Source organism: Solea senegalensis, linkage group LG3 (assembly GCF_019176455.1).
Source record: "Solea senegalensis isolate Sse05_10M linkage group LG3, IFAPA_SoseM_1, whole genome shotgun sequence".
Taxonomy (NCBI): Eukaryota; Metazoa; Chordata; class Actinopteri; order Pleuronectiformes; family Soleidae; genus Solea; species Solea senegalensis.
Genome location: NC_058023.1, coordinates 3,398,495 through 3,421,153, shown reverse-complemented (window position 1 = coordinate 3,421,153; position 22,659 = coordinate 3,398,495). Strand labels below are relative to the sequence as shown.

Genomic DNA, 22,659 nt, shown 5'->3' with positions numbered 1-22,659 from the left:
GTTTATTCCGGTGTAATTACAGCCGCGGCGGGCGTGAAAGGGAGACGGAGGCGTGGACGTGACTGATGATGTGAGCGTTAATGCGACGTGATCGAGTGAAGTGCAGACGTGTGTGGAGGGGAAAACACAAGCGACACCTTCTCCTCACCTTTGCTTTGAAGAGCCGAACCTCGAGGGAGCGAAAGTCCGTGCTGCTGATGAGCGATCGCATGAAGTCACTGAGGGGGAAACAGCAGAATTCACAGGAAATAAAGACATTTTTATAATGCTGAGGGGGATTTAAGGGGAATGTTAAAGGGTTAGTTCAGGTTGGGGGGGGGTTACTGTAACTTTTTAGTTTTAATCCACTACATTTCCGCTCACTGTCTTTATTACTTGTTACTAGCAAATAGAATCAGAAGAGGAAGAGTTGGTATTATGGTCTGTATTCACTCACTCACTCACTCACTCGTGCTTCAACATGGGGTTAAGTGTCTTTGCTCAAGGACACATGTAGACGAGCAGAGGCAGGAATTGAACCCACAACCTTCCAGTTGAACTGGCCCTACCACTGAGCCGCCATGGCTCCTCACTTTTTAAAACTTTAGTACATTTTATATCAGAAAAGGACTTTTTGACACGTTAAACTTTAAGACTTTTACTTAAGTACTATTATGACAAAAGTCATTTTCTGGTAACAAACTTTTACTCCAGTAAGAAAACATACGAAAACCTCGTCCACAGCGACGTCACACGCTGGTGTTTTTCCTCGAAGTGTAAATCCAGATTTGGATTAAATCTAAAGATGTGTCAGAGTTGCTGTAAACTTCACTTCCTGGCGGGTGATTTTTATTTTTGGCGTCTGTGTGTGTGTGTGTGTGTTGTCTGCGATGTTTGTGGTCGACGCTGATGACGGTAAAGTGTTCTGAGCCCTTTGTGGTTGCTCACAGTCGCCTGAGCCGCCCGAGACAATGCGTGCGTACGCGAGGACGTCCCGCCTTAGTAACGGATAAAACTGCGCGGGGCTTTTTTTGGGGGACGGCCGGGCGAGTGTGGAGGGAGGGAGGAGGGGGGAGGTGAGCGAGGTCCGTGTGGAGGTTTCGGTTTAGAGAGAGAGAGAGAACACACTCTGTGGTGAAATGTGACCAGAGAAAATCTAGGTCCACGCGGATAATGAGAGGACAGACTTGTGCTGTCCCGCGTGTGGCTCAGCGACAGTCGTCCCCTTCTCTAACGAGCGCCTGGTGTTAATGAGCGCCGAGCCGCTCAATGGCCTTTTAGAGGCCAAAGAATGGCTGAGCGCCGGGGGCTGTCGGGGCAGCGGCACGCTTGAGTGCTCGCCCCCGCGCTGCCATTGGTTCCCCGCTCGACCGAGACTTGACGGGGATGAAGGCAGACGAGGCAGCTAATGATCATTAATTGCACTTGGTTTCGCAGGAAAAGAGTCCAAAAGCTGTTGCACTCGCTCGGGGACGGTGGCGTGACGACCGGGGAGCGGCAGTGACGGCGCGCGAGGCCTGATAATGGCAGCGTAACCTATTTTTCTTTTCTTTTGTCAGAACTTCAGCGGCTCCCCACCGAGGCCAGCGCAGCAGACTTCGCGCTTACGTAATCCCCACTCCCCCCAAAAAAAGTTTTTGGCGGTCTCCTCATTGGGAGCTGGTGTTCAGGCAGCTCTCCAGCTGGCCTACTTTGAGTTTTTACAGAACTAGGATTTGTTTTATGGGATATTCTTGGGTTTTCCCACCAACAATTACGGGAACGTTTGAATGATACACACTTTGGGGAAAAACGTTCCCTCGACTCCAAACTTCACCCCAAAAAGTTGCTGGATTTGTTGCTTTTTTAGACAAATTCTCAGCTGCAAAACGTGTTCCACCAATCAGCAGTCTTCAGCTCACACGAGTAGGTTCTTCTTTTTGGGGTAAAGTTTGGGGTTGAGGGAACGTTTTTCCCGGTGTTTACAGTGAAGCAGGAGGCGTAAACGTACTCGAGCTGGCCTACTTTTATGGGATTTTTCCCGTCAGAGTCTCCGAAAGTCTGTCACGTGTTCCACCAATCAGCGGTCTTCAGCTCACAGCCCCGCACGAGTAGGTTCTTCTTTTTGGGGCAAAGTTTGGGGTCGAGGGAACGTTTTTCCCGGTGTTTACAGTGAAGCAGGAGGCGTAAACGTACTCGAGCTGGCCTACTTTTATGGGATTTTTTCCGTCAGAGTCTCCGAAAGTCTGTCACGTGTTCCACCAATCAGTGGTCTTCAGCTCACAGCCCTGGACGAGTAGGTTCTTCTTTTTGGGGTGAAGTTTGGGGTTGAGGCAACGTTTTTCCCCGGTGAAGCAGGAGGCGTAAACGTACTTCAGCTGGCCTACTTTTATGGGATTTTTCACGTCAGAGTCTCCAAAAGTCTGTCACGTGTTCCACCAATCAGCGGTCTTCAGCTCACACGAGTAGGTTCTTCTTTTTGGGGTAAAGTTTGGGGTCGAGGGAACGTTTTTCCCGGTGTTTACAGTGAAGCAGGAGGCGTAAACGTACTCGAGCTGGCCTAGTTTTATGGGATTTTTCCCGTCAGAGTCTCCGAAAGTCTCCAATAAGACCAGGTTCTACCAATCAGTGTTTTCCTGCACACAGCCCCACCCCTCTAGAGTTCCTGGTGATCTAAAAAAAGTAAGTTCTTCTTCTTTCGGGGGGAAAGTTTGGGGTCTAGGGAACGTTATTCCTCCAATAATTTCCCCCAATAATTTCACCAATGTTTCCAGGAACTTTTATTACCAGGAACTTATTAAAGACTTTCCTGGTCATCTGTGTGGTTTGTGTTTTCACCGCACCTCAAACCTGTTTAAAAAAGTTAAAATTTTCCTTCCTTTGACTTTTTATCTCATAATTTCATTTTTTTTTATCTCATAATTTCCACTTTTTACTTCATAATTTCAACTTTCTATCTTACTTGGAGAATATTTTTATTATCAAGACTAAGTTTGACCTCTTTCATTTATTTCTGGTGGAAATGGGCTTCCATAAACGTGCATAAAATTAAGTTTCAGGACATTATTGCGTTGCAGATAGGGCGGGAAAATTTTGGTCGCAATTGTTTAAAAAGTGGGTCATTGTATACTGTAGAAAGTTTGGGGAACACTGGACTACACTAAATAATTAAAGGTTGTGCTGTGTCATCAGTCACTGACCTGAACAAACCTCCTGAGTTACACACACACACAAACACACACACACACACACACACACACACACACACACGACAGTGACAATGACTGCGACGACGGCTCCACTGATGCCGTCTGGGAATCCTGTATGGCTATGCACTTGTGGGTAGGTCATGTGACTTGCCCTGAGGGAATGTGGCGCTGTGTGAGGTGGACTCTGGTCGGGGGGGTTTGACGAGGGGACGGGGGGACACATGGACAGATGGGCTGAGTCATGAGCCAAAACAGAGGGAGGAATGAGACGTACGGATAAGAAAAGAAGAGGAGAAGGAGGGAGACGTACGCTACATACAGTATGATGTTAAGGTATATAAAGTGTATTTAAGGGTTGTTTAATAATCCATTTCTACATTAACCCTTAGAACACAGAGCTTTTTTCCATCACCAAGTTTAAATGTGATTTAAATTTAAATGTAAATGCTTTTTTTATGACATTAAACTAAATATTTTTGGTATGTTTTGGGAGGTTTTGCACATTTTTGCAGACAAAATGAATCATTACACTCATAATTCAGGTATTTTGTAACGTTTAACTGTATTTTTTGTTTTGACGAATTTTCATGCTCAAAATCATAAAAAATCTCATCTTTCTCAGTATCTATTCTCACCTCCGCTCGTCACACTAGTGGTCACCAGTGATATTGCAGCGGAAAAGAGAAAACAAGCTGTGAATTCTGACTATTTAAAAAAGTGTATAAACTCGCACTTAACAAGCTGATGCGACGATATAACGATAAAGTACAACAGTGGTTCCCAAAGACTGGGGCGGGACCCACAGATGAGTCAGAGGAGATTTCTTTTGGGTCCCCCCCCAAAAAAAGTCAAATTAAAGTGTGTTTACTGTGATGTGTTTAAAGTTTTAATGAATTTACCAAACACCTGTTGAAAATGATATCAGGTCTTACGGAATTACATTGGCGCAAGTTTGCGTAGCACGATTTAAATTGTTTACTTGTTTATTTACTGGCAGGTCTATTAGCTGTGACCTAAAGAAATGCTACTCTACTCTACTCGGGCTCCACAATTCAAAACATAAAAGAAAAAGGATATATAGTTGCTTAAAGGTCAATTCAATGGTCAGTTTGAGGAAAACAATGGTAGATTTATCAGAATATAAAGTGTTAGACTTAACTCTGCGCTACAATACAACGTGTGTTTTTACTCAATTAACTCAATCAAAAATGTTGTTTTCAAGTCACCTACAAGTCCAAGTCCTACTAATTCAGTTACATTTGAAGAATTACGACAAGGGGAGGGGTTAGAATCCGCATCATCATAAATCAAACGTAATTTTACGCGTAATTATTTTTGGCTGCATCTCCTCAGATTTCAAAGCTCGTCCTGATCAGATTAGCTGATTGTGTAACTACTGTTGCAGCTCATTTCTAAACCCGGATTAGAGACAATAGGATTAAGTGAACCAGGTAAGAGGATCAGTTGAGTTGAGTCGGGATGCGACGACAGAAGGAGGCCATTGTTTTCCTCCTCGTTCGCTACGAGCGCTCATCTTCTCCTCTGCTGATTATTTGGCGAGAGACAGAGACAGAGAGAGAGAGAGAGGAGTTTCTGTGGAAACATTCATTATCATTACTATAATTGCCTCTATACAGAGCGGACACCCCAGGTTCAGGCCGCCGCTCGTCGAGCACGCAGCACAAAGAGCTGGCCGTAAATCAGAGGAACCCGTGACCCCCGGCGCTGTCCTCGCTGAGAGGGAGCTCTCACTGCGGGGCGAGGGCTCTGGGAGCAGAGCAGGCCTTGACCCCGCGGGACCTCCAGAGCGGCCGCGGCTCCACACACACACTCCTGTCTGCAGGAAGCTATAAAACCCCAGGGCAAAGGAAAAAGAACCAAAAAAAAGAAAAACTAATAATAACGCTGTGTGTGGGAATCTGCGGCATATGGGTTTTTTTTTAACGTAGAGACACAGAGGCCGAGTTCAAGTCAAGTGGGGCGAGGGACCGGTTTTCTGTCGGGGACAGGGTTCAGCGGACGGCTGAGGATCACGATCGCTTTTCCATCGCACAGTTCCAGCACGGCGCGGCGCGGTTTCTTCGCTTTTTCCATTAGGGGTCGTACGGAATTAGATCCGTGTCAATATTCTATGAAGTGAGCCCAACAAAAATAAACCGCAAAATCAAAACAACACAAATTGCAGATAAAACGTCTTTCTGATATCTTCTGTCCGTGGGCGGGGCCTTAGGAAGCCTGCCTGCTGATTGGCTAGTGAGTTTCGGAGCGAGAGTCCCTGTCCGTCTGGACGTTTTCCCACGTCAACGTCCGACAAAAATAATTATAATAATAATTTATTAAAATAATCGAACGTTTGTCGGATTATAAACGTAATCTTTACACGTGTCACTCTACGGACTGAAGAGAACGTCTTTGATTCTCGCAGATCGGCAACAAATATCACGTGTTTTTCGAACGAAAAAATGAGAATGACGATGTAAAAAAAGACAATTATCGCGATCGCAATTCCCGTCAAAAGGAGGACCCGTAGTTACGTTTCAACTGGGAGTAGTTACGATTCTGAGACAACACTGAGGGTTAAAGTCAGAATTCTGGGCGTTTTTTTTGGCCCTAATCCTCTTCCGTACTTATGGAAGCTACTTCTAATGACGCCTTCCACGCTTTATTTTAGTACCTGCTCTGACGAGGTTCCAATCGAACTGGGCGCGGTCGCTGGTGGAGTCACGAGCGCGACGTCACGACACAAGAATCAAAGCGAACAATGCTGACACTGTAGATTAAAGTTAAAAAGACACTTAAAAAATCCCTGAAAACACATGTCAATCTCAATGTGTCAAAAAGATTTACCCGTGAGCTTTAGGTTTGGGCCCTAAAAACTTACTTTGTCTCTCTCGTCTCCTCGGCGACTCTCAGCAATATTTCTGCTCGGCTGTGATGCATTCACTGACGTTTGTAAAATCCGCTCGTGCACAGGTGGGACACGCTGTACACCTACGTTTTTTAGTTATATTTCAAGTTGTAAAATTTGCCCGACTCCTCTTTTATGGGAACTCATTGGCTCCCACTGGAGCTGAAACAATGAATCGATTATTAATTACTAAATTACTAAATGAATCGACAACTATTTTTATAATCGATTCATCGGTTTGAAGCTTTTTTTCATGATTAAAACAAGATTTCTGATTTCTGATGTTCTTCATTTCTTGGCTCCGGATAACAAAGAAATCATTACAAGTGAATCATTTTGGTTTGTGGACATTTAAGAACATCATCATTACCAGGTTTGACGAACACCGATCTGCATTTTTTTAAAGGTTTTCTGATATTTTATAAACCAACCGATTCATCGAGAAAACAATCGACAGATTCATCGGTTATGAAAATAATGGTTAGTCGCAGCTCTCGCTCATAATTTGCAGTTACAGCATAAAATTCTATTTTATTTAATTTAAAGTGACATGAATTGGCAATATAAGCCATTTCAGACGTCATTTTTGGATTATTTTCATGTCAGAAAAATCTCTTTGAAGAGGAAAAAGCCCCCACACACGACGACAGAATCACTGGAACCAACTTGCGTACACATGCTTGTTCTTATTTATGGCAGGTCAGTGACTCAGGTCAGTGTGTGTGTGTGTGTGTGTGTGTGTGTGTGTGTGTGTGTGTGTGTGTGTGTGTGCGGACGCTCACTCACTCCATGGTGGTGACTTTCTGTGCCAGACTGGCGATCACAGAAAACAGCCTCAGGTCCACGAGTCCATCTGTCACTCTGAAGTCCACCATCTCCAGGATCTGAAAGGGACATTTGACGGTGGACATGAAGACACTGGGCGGTGCACGTGTGTGTGTGTGTGTGTGGACGCTGACCCTATAGACGTAGATTTCCTCCTCGTCCGACAGCAGCTGTAAAGGCACGATGCTCTTCAGAGCGAGAAGAACCTGAAGGCAGGAGATGTAGCCGTCACCGTCGCTGTCCTCCTGCAAAGAGAAAGAAAAATCGGCATTTAAATAAAAGGGTTCAGAATATTCTGGATCTGGTTTGTATCACTTTCTAAGCCGCTCACACGCTGCACCAAAGTCCATGGAGAAAAGCGACAATTTTAACTTCACAGCACACAGGTGTTGTCCATCCACTGCTGCCTCCATCATTAAAGTTCAAATGTGTTATTATGTGAATTCTGAGTTTTCAGAGTTTGTAATCCGTCCTTCAGATTTCCGATTCGTGGCACAGACTGACCAAACGAGGCAGCGGTCGAACAGCAGCTCCTGTGTCCACATGAGCTTAAAACGTCAATATTTTCTATGGGATTTGGTGCTTAAGACAGTATCTCATTATTTCGACTTTTTATCTCATAATTATGTCTTTTTATCTAATAATTTTGACTTTTTGTCTCATAATTTCGACTTTTATCTCATAATTATGTCTTTTTATCTGATAATTTTTACTTTTTGTCTCATAATTTCGAATTTTATCTCATAATTTCGACTTACTTTGAGGATATATTTATTATTAATTATTAATTTAATTTATTTATTATATATATGAAAGGCTAACTTAACGATTCCTTTTAAAAAAGCAGAATTTGCCACATTTTCCTGACATTTGATCAATTATACATTTGATGAAAGGACAATCAATGCATACAATCACTAGTGTCATGAGAAGTCTTTATCTTTAATTACAGAAACACAAAACAGAGAATATTTAAATAAATACAAATAAATATAATAATAATAAAATATATAATATAAATAAATACTACAACTAGTATTTTTTTTCCCACTTACTGCTTCAAAAGCTCGTTCATATTCCTCCAGCTTCTCCGGACTAAAAATGCAGTATTTTGCCAAAAAGTCGACTGACATGAGAAGAAAAAATAAGAAAATTATTCAAATTTAAGCCTCAAAATTAGAATTCAATAATGTGTGATGTTAATTTCCATCTTCAGGTGGATTAGAGTGACATTTATCACCGTAAATGTCACGACAGGGGGATGAAATTGGCAGAAGTCACTGAGAGAAATCACTGAGAGAAATCAATTTTTTGGGACAAATTTACAATTTTACAGGCTTTTTTTTAATGCGAAAAAACAAAATGTATTTCGCTTTTTGGACAAAAGAAAACATATATTTTATACACCATGATTTGACAATATTTACCTTTTTAAATATAGATTTTCAACATGTCTTATTGTTATTAGTATTATAAAAAATTTGAGATATTTGCAGGTGAAACCGATTAGGTTTTTGTGACTTTAAGTGTTGAAAAATGTCACTTTTTTTCCACTGTGTTACCTAAACGATCAAAGCGACGACCACAGGAGCGAACAAACCGACGACCATGAATATTTTAATAAGCAAATTTGAGAGCGAGCGAGACTTAGAAGAAGGAAAAGGGCGGGTGTGGTGGTGGTGGTGGTGGGGGGGGGTGGGGTGGGGGTGTAAGCTGCTGCTGCCACTTCAATTTAGGAGATGAGAATGAGTCTGACGAAGAAAGGATCTATTCATAGGTCTGGAGAAGAAAGAGGAGCAACGGAGTTGATATCGCTGTGGATTTAAAGCCGTGGACCTCTGGGGGCTTCTGTGCAGTTTCAGTCTGCCATTTATCAGCTTAGGCCTAATCAAAACCAGGCCTTCCACAGCCTCGGCCTTTCACATGCTAAACGTTACACTGGTATCTCGTCAACTTGACTTGTTAAAGCTTGAGTGATCAAAAAAAAACGAGGCGACAAAAAAAGCCTGGCCGCGCGCATCTGTTTGCAAATGTCAGGGATGAGGAGAAGCTGCGGCGGAGATCTGGAGTCAAACGTGTGCGACTGCTGCTGCAGAGCGGGGATTTAAAGTCACTCATTCACACCGTGGACGCTGTGGATGAATGCGTGAGCGAGGGAAGCAAGCGGCAGCTCGCGCAAGTGAGGCTGAGGCTCGCTGACCATCTGGACGAACTGAACGCCGGACAACACAGTGACTTTACGGTGTTCCCACGGCGGCTCATTCACTCGTTCATAAGAAGCCATAGAAGCCAAAACTATTGTAAATAGCTCTTTTTCTATGGCCTGGGTGACCGCTACAATTCACCCATTCACTCCATGTAGACCAGCAGAGTTGGGAATCAAACCCACAATCTCCCAGTTAAAAGGCAACTCTCTCTACCAGTTAACCACCGCCTTCATTCATTGTATGAAGCCTAATTTATTTTTTTACACGTGTGGAGTATTCGACGTGAATCGTTTACATTTACACACTGTACCTTTAATTTGACTTCATTTGATTCTTTTAAACACTGACAAATGACTGGATTAGAAAATAATCCACAGCGGGACAAGATAAATGCTGTTCATTAAAAGTAAAGTAATACGACGTCCGACGCAAGAATCAAAGCGAAGGATGACCGAATGTAGATTAAAATTAAAAAGATTAAAAATCCCTGAAAACATTGACGCTAACCTCCAACATTTAGCAAAGTAAATGTCGCGCTCCACGATATTTCAGTTCTGCGAACAATTCTGTGAACAAATCCTTTTAATCGAGTGATTCTAATGATTCAGTTACACGCAAAAAAACTGCTTGTTTTGTCGCTAGTTTATGTTTTTGTGTCGCGTGACAAGTCACCGAGTTTGTGCGTTTGTGTCGCGTTTAAGACCACGTCGCGGCAGCCGTGCTATGATGACTCCGCTCACGTTGAGGAGGCGCTAGTCGAGTCGAGTCGAGCCGGTGGAAAAGCGCCGTAAGTAACGAGACAATAAAATCGGCTTTAAGGAAACTGCGGCGTTGAGTCGTGAGGAAGAAGCAGAGCTCAACATCAGCCATGACCAAGACCTTTCTCCAGTGCAGCGGTGCAGGAGGAGGACGAGGAGGAGGAGGAGGAGGAGGAGGTCAGGGGGTCCCAGGCTGAGGGGAGACAAAAGGTGCAGCGGAGTGAGAGATTGAGGGAGGAAGCGAGGGCGGGTGGAGGAGCGGGGACAAAGCCGGGGCGAGTAAAGCCTCCTGCCTGATAGCCTTATCTGATTCCACTCCAGCGCTTGATGGCTTTTTTTCCAGCCCGGCCTTTAAAGCGCACAGGTTGTGCTTTTGGTGTGAAGCCTAGCAGAAAATGTTAATCAACAGAGGGACTGTGTTTGGAGCAGAGGCGAGAGAAAGGGGGTGGTGCGGGGGGGGGGCGGAGTCGCACCGCCGAGGCCGTAATCTGTAACGAGAGCGAGGCGATTCAGTTGCAATGGAGAGAGGAAGAATGGGGGGGCCGTGATGATGATGATGATGATGAGAGGGGAGGTATCGCTCTCTCACCGAGCGTTTGTTTTTCCCGTTTTTGTCAGCATCTCGTGCAGCAAACACGACAGCGACTGGTACTCGTCCGTCGAGGATTGACTTTCTTATCATCGTCTCGAGTATAATATTTGACCTTTCTACGACCAATTTGATCACTTTCTCAAAGCCTGAATTTTGTGTTTTGCGCCACGACCGCACAGTATCCTCCAAAAATACAAAATATAACTTTTTAAAGACCATCTTCAGGACCACTTGACCACCAGTGGCGTCGTTACGACCTTTGAATATCGCATTAAGGACTAATTGTCACTGTGAAGGATGATTAAGGCCTTACATTTTTGAGGACATAGGGACATCTTCAACTCTCTGCTGACCTTTGACTCATGGAGAACTCTTAGCTACTCCAAAGAAAGCATTTAACATAAAAAACGATGAGCATTGGAGACAGTCACGACTTGAAGTTAGCATCAGGATTTGCAACTTAACACTGAAGGTGAAAAAGGTGCTGAGTCAGCGTTTATGCTCCCAAAATATAGTAGAAAAAGAAATCCCCGCCCCCCCCCAAAAATACTTTTGTATAGTTGTTGTTTTTATTAATCATGTCAGTTTCAACTGAGAAGTTTGGTGTCTCACACACACACACACACACACACACACACACACACACACACACTCCGCACACAGAGGGGTCCATTGTGTTGTTTTTTTTTTTGACGTGCCTGTTGCTCTCTTTCCCGCTTAATCCCAGACTGTTGTTTCTGCTCATCCTCAGCAGCTCCGTGTAAAAAATGTGCCATAATTCCATAAACAATCGTCACATTCAGCCGCGCCGAGGAGGTGACCCCCTTTTTTCCAGTGTCAGGGTGCAACAATGCCCCAAATATACACACGGAAAATATGTGACTAAGAGCATGAATTTAGAGCGTTCACTCACACACACACACACACACACACACAGATAATGGGATGTTTCAGGTTTAAGCTCTTGAACGTGCGGTGATTCAAATGTGTATCCGTATCAAACACGAAGATTCAAGTCTTATCTGATGAAACTGTCAGGACGGCTATTGTAGATTCTGATTGAATAATAATAATAATAATAATAATAATGATGATAATGAAAAAAACACATAAAATGTGAGATACAATGTTTATCTCGCCATTTAACGGCCTTTTCCATGCAGGAGACTGACATTTGTCACCCGCTCACTCTTCCGCACCAAAGTCCATAGAGAAAAAACATTTTAGCTCATGGAGACATAGGAGCTGCTGGTCCACCGCTGCCTGTTTTGGTACGTTTTTGTCACTTGGTTTAGTCCAAACAAAGGATTTTAAACGTGGAAAATAACGCGTTTCATGTCACTGATGGAGGCAGGCGTGGCTCGACAACACCTGTGAGCTGGGATACAAAAATCTCCATCAATCAACTCAACAGCCAATAAAAAGGTTTCTCTATTTTACTGATTTGGTTCACTGAAAATGAATATTGCCCGTTTGTTCATCTAAGACTGCAAGTATGACTTCTGATGTGCAGACACTTTAAAACAATGACAATGAGTATAATATGCACCAAATGCTGTCATGTTAATGTTAATGTAACCAAAATAATGTTCTACAAAGGTTGCGCGTAGGTTGTGCGTAGGTTGTGACAAACGTGGTTATAGGGGAACGTTCTGGGAACCAAAAGAGAATGTTCTATAAAGGTTGTATGAAGGTTAAGACCAAGGATTGTTCTGGGAAGTAAACGTGCAACCAAAAAAAAACTAGGAAAACTTTCCATATCAACCACAGGAGAACCTTCAGGGAACCCGAACCCTCTACCCTGGCCTCCTCCCTTCACATGGATGGTCGACAACCTCCCGACCCCCATCACCAGAACCAAGCACCAGGACCTTGGGGGGGGACAGAGTTCCCTCCAGAACTCCCTTCAACCACACATCCGGAACTCCGACTACACTTCAGACTTAAAAAGTGCCACAAAAACCTGATGTATTATTATTGTTATTATTTAAAAATGCTAATTGCGTAGTGGTTAGCACCCGCCCCCTGTGACCTCATATGGAGGATACAGAAAAAAAAAAGTGCATTTGTGTGTTTATTGTTAGAAATCTGGACTTCTTTATTAAAGAAAGTTTGGACAACCCCTGACATAGAGAGTCAGTGTGTGTGTGTGTGTGTGTTGAGGTCGGGTTAAAGCGTTTGGTTGTAAAACAAACAAAGACATACGTCGCTGCCACACTCCGCTGCACGCCACCAGCCTCACAGGCCTCACCGCCACAAACCACAACTTACGTTTTTACACACACACACACACACGCGCGCGCGCACACACACGCGCAGATCCACACTGATACGCCCACAGAGTGAAAATCATGTGCTGTATCTGCAGTAAGAGATGTGCAGATAAACTCACAAAGCGAAATCATCTGCTATTATCGCGCCGGCCGCTCCTTGACATTGTGCCATTAATAAGGCCATTGTGGAGTCTGCTCTCTGTTTGGACACCGTATAATAGACTCTTTGACAGATTTACCCCCATCTACTGCCCCCCTCCCCATTTTTTCCTTGCTTGTGAATACAACGGGCATATTCCACACCGCTGCTCATCAATGGCTGAGCTGTTTGTTTGCACAGTCATTCTGGACTGATGGTAAACACATAGAGGTATTCCAGAGCAAAGGCTGAGCAAACAGGGGGGTGGGGTTACATAAAGGCACTGTACGCACACACACACAGGCAACCATCTACACACACACATTAATCCACAAACACCTCTCGCTACGTCTCGCTTTTGAACTTCTTGTTTATTTGGAAGTTTTCCATGTGTGTGTGTATGTGTTGTTTCTTAGGCTCTGTCTCCGCCCCCACAGGTGGAGGACGGGTGACGTCAGTGGGCGGGGTCAAAGAGAGGCCGGCAGGTGTTCCACATCAACGCCGACGTTTGTCAGCGACCTTTTTCGCCCACAGAGAGGAACGATAAGGGAGTAATTAAAGATTAGTAATGAACACATTATGGTGAAAAAGGAATTATTATGAACGTATTCCAGGCTCAAAGGTTAGGAGATTATTATATTTCTGAAATTGACGTAACAGTTGTGTCAGCCATGACATTTAGATTCTACTAACTTTTGTATCCTGTACTTATTCATATCACAAATTCATGTTGATGCCGTCAATCCGGGCATCATTTGTGTTTCAAAATAAAATGAAATATGACAAAAACGGAGAACGGACAATTTATTTAATTTTCAAAATAAAAAAAAATAAAAAAACGGATAATGAACCGTTAATTGGATTTTCAAAATAAAATGAAAAATTAAAAAACGGATAATGAACCGTTAATTTGATTTTCAAAATAAGATGAAAAATTAAAAAAACGGATAAAGAACCGTTAATTGGATTTTCAAAATAAAATGAAAAAAGAAAAAAAAAACGGATAACCAACTGTTAATCTGATTTTCAAAATAAAATGAAAAATGAAAAAACAGACATGAACTGTTGATATTTTGTCTGTTTGATGACAATGTCGTGGGTCACAGAGTTGAATGGACGGTGACCGGCAGAATGCAAGGGGCGTACAGGAGTGTGTGTGTGTGTGTGTACGCGTGCCTATGCACATAAGGGAGAGATTATCTATTTTAAAGTTTGGCAAGTGGTGAGTGTTGGCCCTGAATAACAGACAATTATGAGACATTTACAGTTCACTAATGAGGAGCCACACACACACACACACACACACACGCCGCGCACGCACGCACACACACACCCACGTTAAACAAAAGGACTCTGACAAACGCTCGGGGGCAAAATATGACCAGAACACACACAGACACACACTGATAACACACCCCCATAATCACATACACAGTCACAGTTTTTTTTCATAATATTACCTAAGTACGAGTACTGTAAGTTTATGACATTTACTTTTAAGAAGTAAGAGTATTTAAAAAAATGGATTGAGGATTCAGGATTGAGCCACGGTGGCTCAGTGGTAGGCCGAGTTGTCTCTCAAGTGAAAGGTTGTGGGTTAAATTCCTGGCTCTGCTCACCTATATGTGTCCTTAGTCATCACAACCTAGATTATGACAAATAATGAACTGGAGAAATGAAACGCCCTGCATCTATCTATTGTACAAATATAGACAAAATACCACAAATTGCACCTTTAAGAAACAAAGACCAGCCAGTGGGACGTCACCACACACACACACACACACACACACACACACAGTCCTGTAACAACACAAAAGCGTCTCATCATCAGCAGTAAAACCTTCCTCGTCTTCCTCCTGCTTGATTACCATCTCCACCAAAAAAACACCCAAAAACCTGTCCAATCAGTGCTCCATTCACAGGACAACTGTGACCTGAGTGACCTCTGCAGGGGGTCCAGCCCCCTCAGCCTTGACCTGAGGTGTGGGACGCTCATTGTGGGAGCCGACATCCCCGGCGCTCCCACAAAGGCTTGGACAGCAAAATGAGACACTCGAGGGGAAACGAGAAAACTCCTGACTCAACTCTCTCTCAAAAAAAGCCAATTCTAAAAATCAAGTGCTGTAATGAGGTGGACATTTTTGTCCGCGTCGAGACGAGTGTTTGGTCAATGTGTGTGGCTGTTTGTGTTTTTCCCACCGTGCTCCATTGTTGAAGTAAAGGACGTGAAAACAAGAGTTGAAAAGATTGATCTCAGGAGAACTTGGCCTTTTGAAACAGTTCGGGAAAACACTTTTTTTGTGTTTAATCGTCTTCATGAGACACTCGTCACAATGCAGAGCTGAGTATGCTTTTATTTTTTGAAATAATATCGTCCCTAAAAAGTTTAAAATTTATTCCATCAGCGGTATCTTTGATACCCTTCACCAATAGTCCAGACAGAAATGGCGCGAAATGTAAAAAGTTTGCAAAAAGTTCCCCCGTAAACAACGCTGTAGTACATCTGCCGGCACTGTGAGTGGCGCTGTAACGCTACACCAAAAAAAACAGAGAAGAAGAACAGAAACGGAGACGGAATGAACCCAAGCCAGAAACTTTTTTTTTTGTTTTCTGTCTTTTTGTTTCCGTGCAAATATTTAGCGACTTTACAGACCGCCGACTTCCTGTCATTAACCTAAATACTTTTACGAGAAGAAAATGCGAACTTCTGCTTTTAAAGTGGACTGAGCAGGTTGTTTGGATTAAGTTGGATCTACATCATTGAAAATCACTTAACAATAAACTTAGACCAGTAAGTATGTTCAAAAAAAAGAGAGACAAATTAAAGATTGTATTGTGTTTGTGATGTGATGTGTTTTTGATATCAACTCACAATCTTCAAAATTGGAGCAGCCTTTCCTGCTGCTGCTCTGTCGAGGAGGCTCCTCCTGCAGTTTGGAGAGCATGTTCAGCGCGTTGGTCCTCCTTTCCTCCGCCGTCCTTCTTTCCTCCTCCTCTTCACTTCTGATTCTCAGACTCTCCGGGCTCCTCCCCACGGCCGAGGCTTCGTCGTCCTCGTCGGGGCCTCCTCCTTCGTCCGAGCTGCGACCTGGCGCTGAGACGATATACAACATGAGATGCGTTCAAGAGCTAAGGAAGACTTCAATACAGTAGAGTTTAACAGAAATACTATTAAGCGCTAAAGTACGTCAGTGATTTTCCAACTGTGTGGATCAGTGAGAAGCTCAGCTCCCTCTGAAATCCGTTCAGAATCTGTTTATCACAGACGACGGATCAAAGTCCATTTTGATTGGTTTAAAATACGCTATTATATAGATATGAAATGCTATATATATAGCATTTCATCTTCTACTGCTTTGCGCTCCCCATATTTTTACTTCTACAACATTAAGTACATTATATATCAGAAAATGACGTTTTGATACTTAAGTACAATAAATGTCACCAATGGAGTCTCTCTTCAAGAGAACACTTGACAACAAATGCATAGACATTATTATTATTGTAATATCATTAATAAGTACAAAAGCTTAGACTTTGACAGCCACCAGCTGTTTTTGCGTCATCTACAAGGTTTTGAATCTAAAAAAAACCTTCTAGAGCAAACACCAGGACACTGACTGTGATGAGACTGTGATGTACAACGGGCGCAGGACTAAATTATACGTTTTTCTGTCTTGTGTATGGACTTTTGAATCGGGATTTCTACATGTTTTGTCCAGTTGTCATGGTATATTGTCTGTATATGTTTTTTTTTTTTTATCTTCAATGACACCTGCCTTAGGACAACGGATGAAATGTAGCAAATGTGCTAACTGCTATGAATCAAATAAATGAAATGTAAATGAAAATGAAATGTCATAAACTTTAAGACTTTCTTACTTAAGTGATATTGTATAAGAAAAGTGACTACCAAAGTCATTTTCTGGTAACACACTTGTACTTTTACTAGAAGCATCTCCTTTAAGGTTCTTTACACAACAGTGGGCATTATAATAGAGTCCAGGTGAAAAAGGTCTGTGGTAAGTTTTGTTACTTTGCATTTTAACTTTGTATTTTTACTTCCAGTTTGACTCGGAACATCCTTCCAAATTTTCCGACAAGTTGTATGAGATGTTTTCCGACAAGTTGGACGAGATGTTTTCTGATAAGTTGGACGAGATGTTTTCTTGGATGAGATGTTTTCCGACAAGTTGGATGTGATGTTTTCGACAAGATGTTTTCCGACAAGTTGGACGAGATGTTTTCCGATAAGTTGGACGAGATGTTTTCCGACAAGTTGGATGAGATGTTTTCCGCTAAGTTGGACGAGATGTTTTCCGAACCTGAGAGGAACCACATCTGTATTCACTGCCGTCCACATGGAAGTAGCCACTTAGCGCCAGAGCTCTCTACAAAACCCCATTTCTGCTCCTTTAATAAACACCAATCCACATCACATTGTCCTCCCTAAACGCTGCAGTCACATCTCCCCACAGTCCCCTTTTCAGACGCTCACTAAGGAGCGGACACTCTCTCCCTCTCCCTCTCTCTCCCCCCCGAAAACCTCCATCTCCACTCCATTTTGTCACCCACCGGCCAATTAAGAGTCCCCATTATCTGTGAATGCCGAGTCCACAGAATGCACTTCTCTCTCTGGGTTTGTGGTGGCGGGCGTCGAGACAAAGAGAGCCTCATCAATGCAGACTCCAGCTTAAAGGGACGCTCGGATTGTCTCCGGCAACAGTTTCCACTACAGATTGGGACTCCTTTCTTCGCCTCCTCGCTCGCGAACCACGAGTGCTTTCTTGTGTTAACACATGAGCGATAATTCGGGCTGTGATACAATTTTTTTGGAGATGGCTGCGTTCATTAGGGGAAGGAGAGTGAGAGAAGGGGCTTGACCGGTGGAGGAAGAAGGCAGGCAGGATTTATCACAAACGCGCCGGCGTGGATTCATTTATCCTGTCAGTGGGCGAGCAGCGGGGTCAGCAGCTCAGATTGATGGAGCCATGTCTCATTGGACGGGGCCGTCTTCCACCACACTGCACACAATCACACGCCACCGCTAAGCCCCCGCGTCCCCCGCTCCAAGTTTCAATGTCACCAGAGGGGGGCGACGGGATGGGAAATTTATTCATCTCCGGCGCGGAGAATTCATCATTTCTGAGCAGTTTGTTTTGTTTGTTTTTCATATGTGACGCAAACATAACGTCACAGGGACGGACGAGATAAATGTCTTTATGATGTTTGGAAACACCCACAGTTGTTTTAATTGAAATAAAGTGATTTCAGTTGTTCTGTATCTCTGTATCCATAGTATTTACGTGGCTAATTCAAGTCGTGTCACGTCACTGGCTATGTGTCCATTTCAATGTTATGCTTTTATTAAATTTATTTTTTACTGATATTTATTGTCACAACTGTTTGATGCAGTTGTCTGGTTTGTAAAATGTCTAATAAACTACTGTCCGTGGCAGATTATTGTGACAATTGAGAGTGTTTGTGGAGCGTTTTAACATGCACAAACAGAGATTATCAGAGATTATTAGAGACTGTCTCGTATGATGGTTTAATCATTTATGACTGTTTATAACTCGCCACTGTTTGATAAACCTGATGAAAGGTCAAACTGACAAATATGTCATAAATACTGCAATATTAGCAACACATAAATATGTGCAGTAAATGACACAATAGGTGGATCATTTTTAGATGATCCACGTGAGTAATTGTGTGTATATGTGGCCCAAAATGGGGCCCATGGGCCAAAGTTGGCCCGCCAAAGGGTTGTATATTTGCCCGCCAATATCACGTTTTTAAAGAAAGTTTGGCCGTGTAGTAGAACTTCAGGTTCTTATTGCCATGTATTATGACATGTATCTACATTTTACACATATAATTTCTTTTGTCAGCATTAGCTTTGCCTTTTTTCCAATCCTTAGGTGCAGTTCGTTGACCTCTCAGGGCCACCGTACCGACATCATGTTCTGTTCTTTGAGTCAAAAACCTAATCATATAAAAGACAAAATAAGACAGTGACAGTAGTAGAATGAATTATTCCGTTTTAAGGCTAATCTCATGCGCACGGGGGTTAAAATCTGCGAGCGCAGACTGTTTGTACAATGTACAATCTCTAAATCTGGTTTAACGTCCGACTGAAATTATTCAGGATTTGGTTTTCTTTCTTTCTTTTTGAAAAAAAACAACAACCCTCCTATCCTAACCTCCAACACGGTCCTAATCCATGAATGCACGGTGATTACTGGTCAGTTCAAGCTGGAAACCAGATCTACCCATCTAAACACACACACACACACAGAGCATGTTACCATACCAACCAGCGTCTGAACACGGTAGATAGCTGGATTTGGCTGCGAGCGGCCCGAGTCAAATCCCCTTTTTGCTGATCTCGCAAAGGCCATCGAAGACAAAACACACACACACACAATCACCACCCACAGCTCGCACGGCCTGTGCTTTACACACACACACATCCTGCAGTATGGTTTGACATCCAGTGCACCAGGCAGAGGCAAGAAGGTCCGACTTGTATCTTATTCTTTTGCGTGTTTGAGAAAGGGATGAGCATCAGCGAGACAATTCGGAAGCCGAGGCCTTTTCACTTGATGCCACCCAGCGCCTTCACTTCTCAATCTCCTGGAAGAATGGCAGAATAGGAGTGGGGTGGAGTAAAGAGGGAAAATCCTGGCCAAATTATTATTCATGGGGATGGGATTCTCCTTTTTATCGAAAGCCTTTCTCAATACGTCACCCCTCTCTATCAGCGTTGACAAGTGCCAATCAAAGAGCTCGAGTCCGGGTTTTTTTTTTGGGGGGGAAACGCTGGAGGATTTCAGAGACAATAGGCACTGAGTCCACAGAGGCGATGGCTCAGAGACAATAGTAACATGGCTACACTGTCAGTGTGTGGTCCTCTGGGGGGGGGACGGGACACGATCCTTGCTTAAAACATGACTAATCTCTGCTCGCACCATCTTCTGTCTTTCTGGAGCCTAATCTGTCCCCGTAGTTTCCTCGGCCTCCCCCCGGAAAGACAATCCACCGGGGTCAGTTCAGATTAGTGCTCTTTGTGGCCGCTGCTCTTCCCCTTCGTGACATTCATTCGGACGCTAACATCTTCAGTAGCAGCTGAATGCTAAACCACTAGCGGACGAGCGCGCGGAGTGACCAGGGCAGCAGGGAAACCGTCGTGAAACTGTTACGAGGGGACGGATTAGTCCACCTATGAATTCCTGATGAGCCCAAATGGACAAAGGTCTCACCCCGAGCCTCACTGGGGAGGCAGCAGCATTTTATCACTGCTGATTTTCGGCTTCAGTTTAACCTTGAAAACCATTTCAAATGTCTCCATTCATTCAAGGAATGTCTGTCTGTCCGTTGGCAAGTGACTTACCAATTTGTGCAGTGCCGACTTTGGTGGTGTTTGGATTAGAAATCCCAGAGATGTTGGTAGAAATTAGACGGATACATTAATAAAGGAGCTACTTCCGACTCCCATCAAACTCTTGCCGATCAGAGCATAAATTCGTTGGGTTTTGGAGCCATAGACTTTCATATGTACTTCAGGCGAGGGCCTCCATCTCCAGAGATATCGGTAGAAACGTGACAGATTCATTGCGTAATAAGCCACTTCCGCATGCCTAGAAACAAAAACAATCGTGCCACTTGATCACCGGTGTGATCTTCTGTTGCTGTGGCTCTTCTGCTTCCAAGGTTCATTGGTTTTTCATATAGTGATAGTGGGCAAAATGACTTTTACTGCTTTGCCTCAGACTTTCGGATTGCTTTTCTGTTCATTTCTGACATTAAAACCACATGAATCAACTTTCACCCAGGAGCCAAAATCTCCAAAAGTCTAATGCAGATTTTTAATGCCTTTCAAGTTTCAAAATAGCGCTACCTTTGCTCCCTTTAGCGTCTACTAACCACTATCAGGTCAGCAGCCAAGCTAATCCAGCAGGTTGTCTCAACCAAGTGTAAAACCGTGTAAAGATTTCAGACATGGGTCACTTATGAAAGACCATGTGAGAAGGTCGTCAAAAGAATTGGTTATTGGCCAACATCACGTTTCTAGTACTGATTATTAAAATGTTTTACAATATCTTCTTTTCAGTTTTGGTTTTCGATCATTTTCTTTGTAAAAGCTGTTGTTTCTGGCTCGAATGATTCGAAGCCATAGTCAAATAGTCAGTATGTTTACGTGCACAGTTTAATCAAGCTAAAGCCATAGTCTGACTAAGACAGAATTTGGCATTGACAGACCTGCAGTGAAAATGCAGCCTTGGAGAACTACGACCTGGATGAATAACACTCTACACAAAAATCAGTTCTCACTGTATATATTTTCTTTGTTATGTAAACTCAAGGAACGGTGGTGAAAATCTGTAGATTAGTAGTTGCTGAACCTACACTGTGATGCTTGGTTTGAACTTCGGCAGATCATCTTCTCTATCGTCTACATGCGTAAATGTGTTGACTTGTTGTCGTTGATGTGTACAGGTGTAGCTAATAAAGTGACCTGTGTAAATTATTGAATATAAATCATGCATATTTATATATATACTGACATTTCACAACAAAATTACTGATCTCTTTAATCTCTTACTTACTAACGACAACGCTGGACAGCGTTCCGTTGCAAGTAGCAGAACAAAAAGCCAGGATATTTCAATCCTTGCTTCTTACACTTTTTTACCTTCTTGTGTGTTCCTGTGCAAAAACTAAATCACGGTAATCATGTCGCAGGCCCATTTTCCCAACCGCTTTATATCCACTGAGTCAAAATGGGGTCAGTCCCTCTATTACTTAGGGGCACGACTGAAAGGTTGAACTACTTGCACCTCCGGGGAAACCAAATCTCACCTATCCACACAAAGACCTGCCACACACTGGGCATCCTTTAAAGACCGTGTGACCTCAGGCGTAACCTCTCCACGCCCTGTCGATGACCCCCCACCCCCTCCCCTCCTGCAGAGGGTGACCATGCCTTTGGCCTCTAAAGGGTCAAAGCACATAAGCCATCGGGCAAATCCTCTAGGTGACATCTCTCTTTACTATGGTTTGTCTAATTGTTATAGGGCAGTTAACCAGGGGGCAGTTGTATATAAATGGAGTAGAAAGCTGAATTTTACCACTGACGAAGGGAATTCTCCTCATTGTATGCCGTGACAATGGACACATATACAGTGTATACATTTAATAAGCAAATAAATCAATCATTCTAGGTGCAATGCAGAGGTCTGGTCACGTCTTATCGTCCAGAAGAGTACGTGGGTCTAGACATTTTCCAGAATTTCTCATTAAGTCATCATGAACACAATGAGATTGTCTGGGTAAACTGCAATCATAGCAGCTGGAATAATTCCAGAACATCCAGACAAGGTCCGGATTGACAATTGAGCTTAAAGGAGAATGAAACAAATCCTGTACTTGAATCTTGGATCTACCTACATGTTTGTCTCTGTATGCTGGCCTTGCGATAAAACGGCACCCTTTCAAGGGTGTGACAGAAGTTTTGTGACATCAGAGACGGATGGTGACGGAGCGGTCCGACTTCTCCTTCACTCCTGACTGCGTTTCATGCAAAAACACCCCCAAAATTCCCCGTGAATAATCACGCTTCGCATCAGACATACGAGATCGCTGCAGCCCGGTCCTCGTATCAATCTCTGCTGTGATGGATGCATTTGGAATGTCATTCTGGAATATCATTTTGGAACACAGCCGACCACGGACCATTAGCGTTACGGCACAATGACTGATACTGGACAAGTGAGTCACCAGT

At 43.3% G+C, this 22,659-nt stretch overlaps 1 protein-coding gene across 4 annotated transcripts in view; it reads right to left on the bottom strand.

Annotated features, from left to right (window-relative positions):
• LOC122766049 (mucin-5AC) overlaps nt 1-22,659 on the bottom strand; it is a 69,686-nt gene that overhangs the window by 1,624 nt on the left and 45,403 nt on the right. For all 4 annotated transcript variants that reach the window (XM_044020647.1, XM_044020643.1, XM_044020646.1 and 1 more), the window contains 5 exons: nt 15,745-15,966; nt 7,956-8,026; nt 7,035-7,145; nt 6,862-6,959; nt 149-218 (listed from right to left, as the gene is read on the bottom strand). In XM_044020647.1, coding sequence (XP_043876582.1) covers nt 149-218; nt 6,862-6,959; nt 7,035-7,145; nt 7,956-8,026; nt 15,745-15,966 — 572 coding nt within the window. The remainder of the gene's footprint in view (nt 1-148; nt 219-6,861; nt 6,960-7,034; nt 7,146-7,955; nt 8,027-15,744; nt 15,967-22,659) is intronic.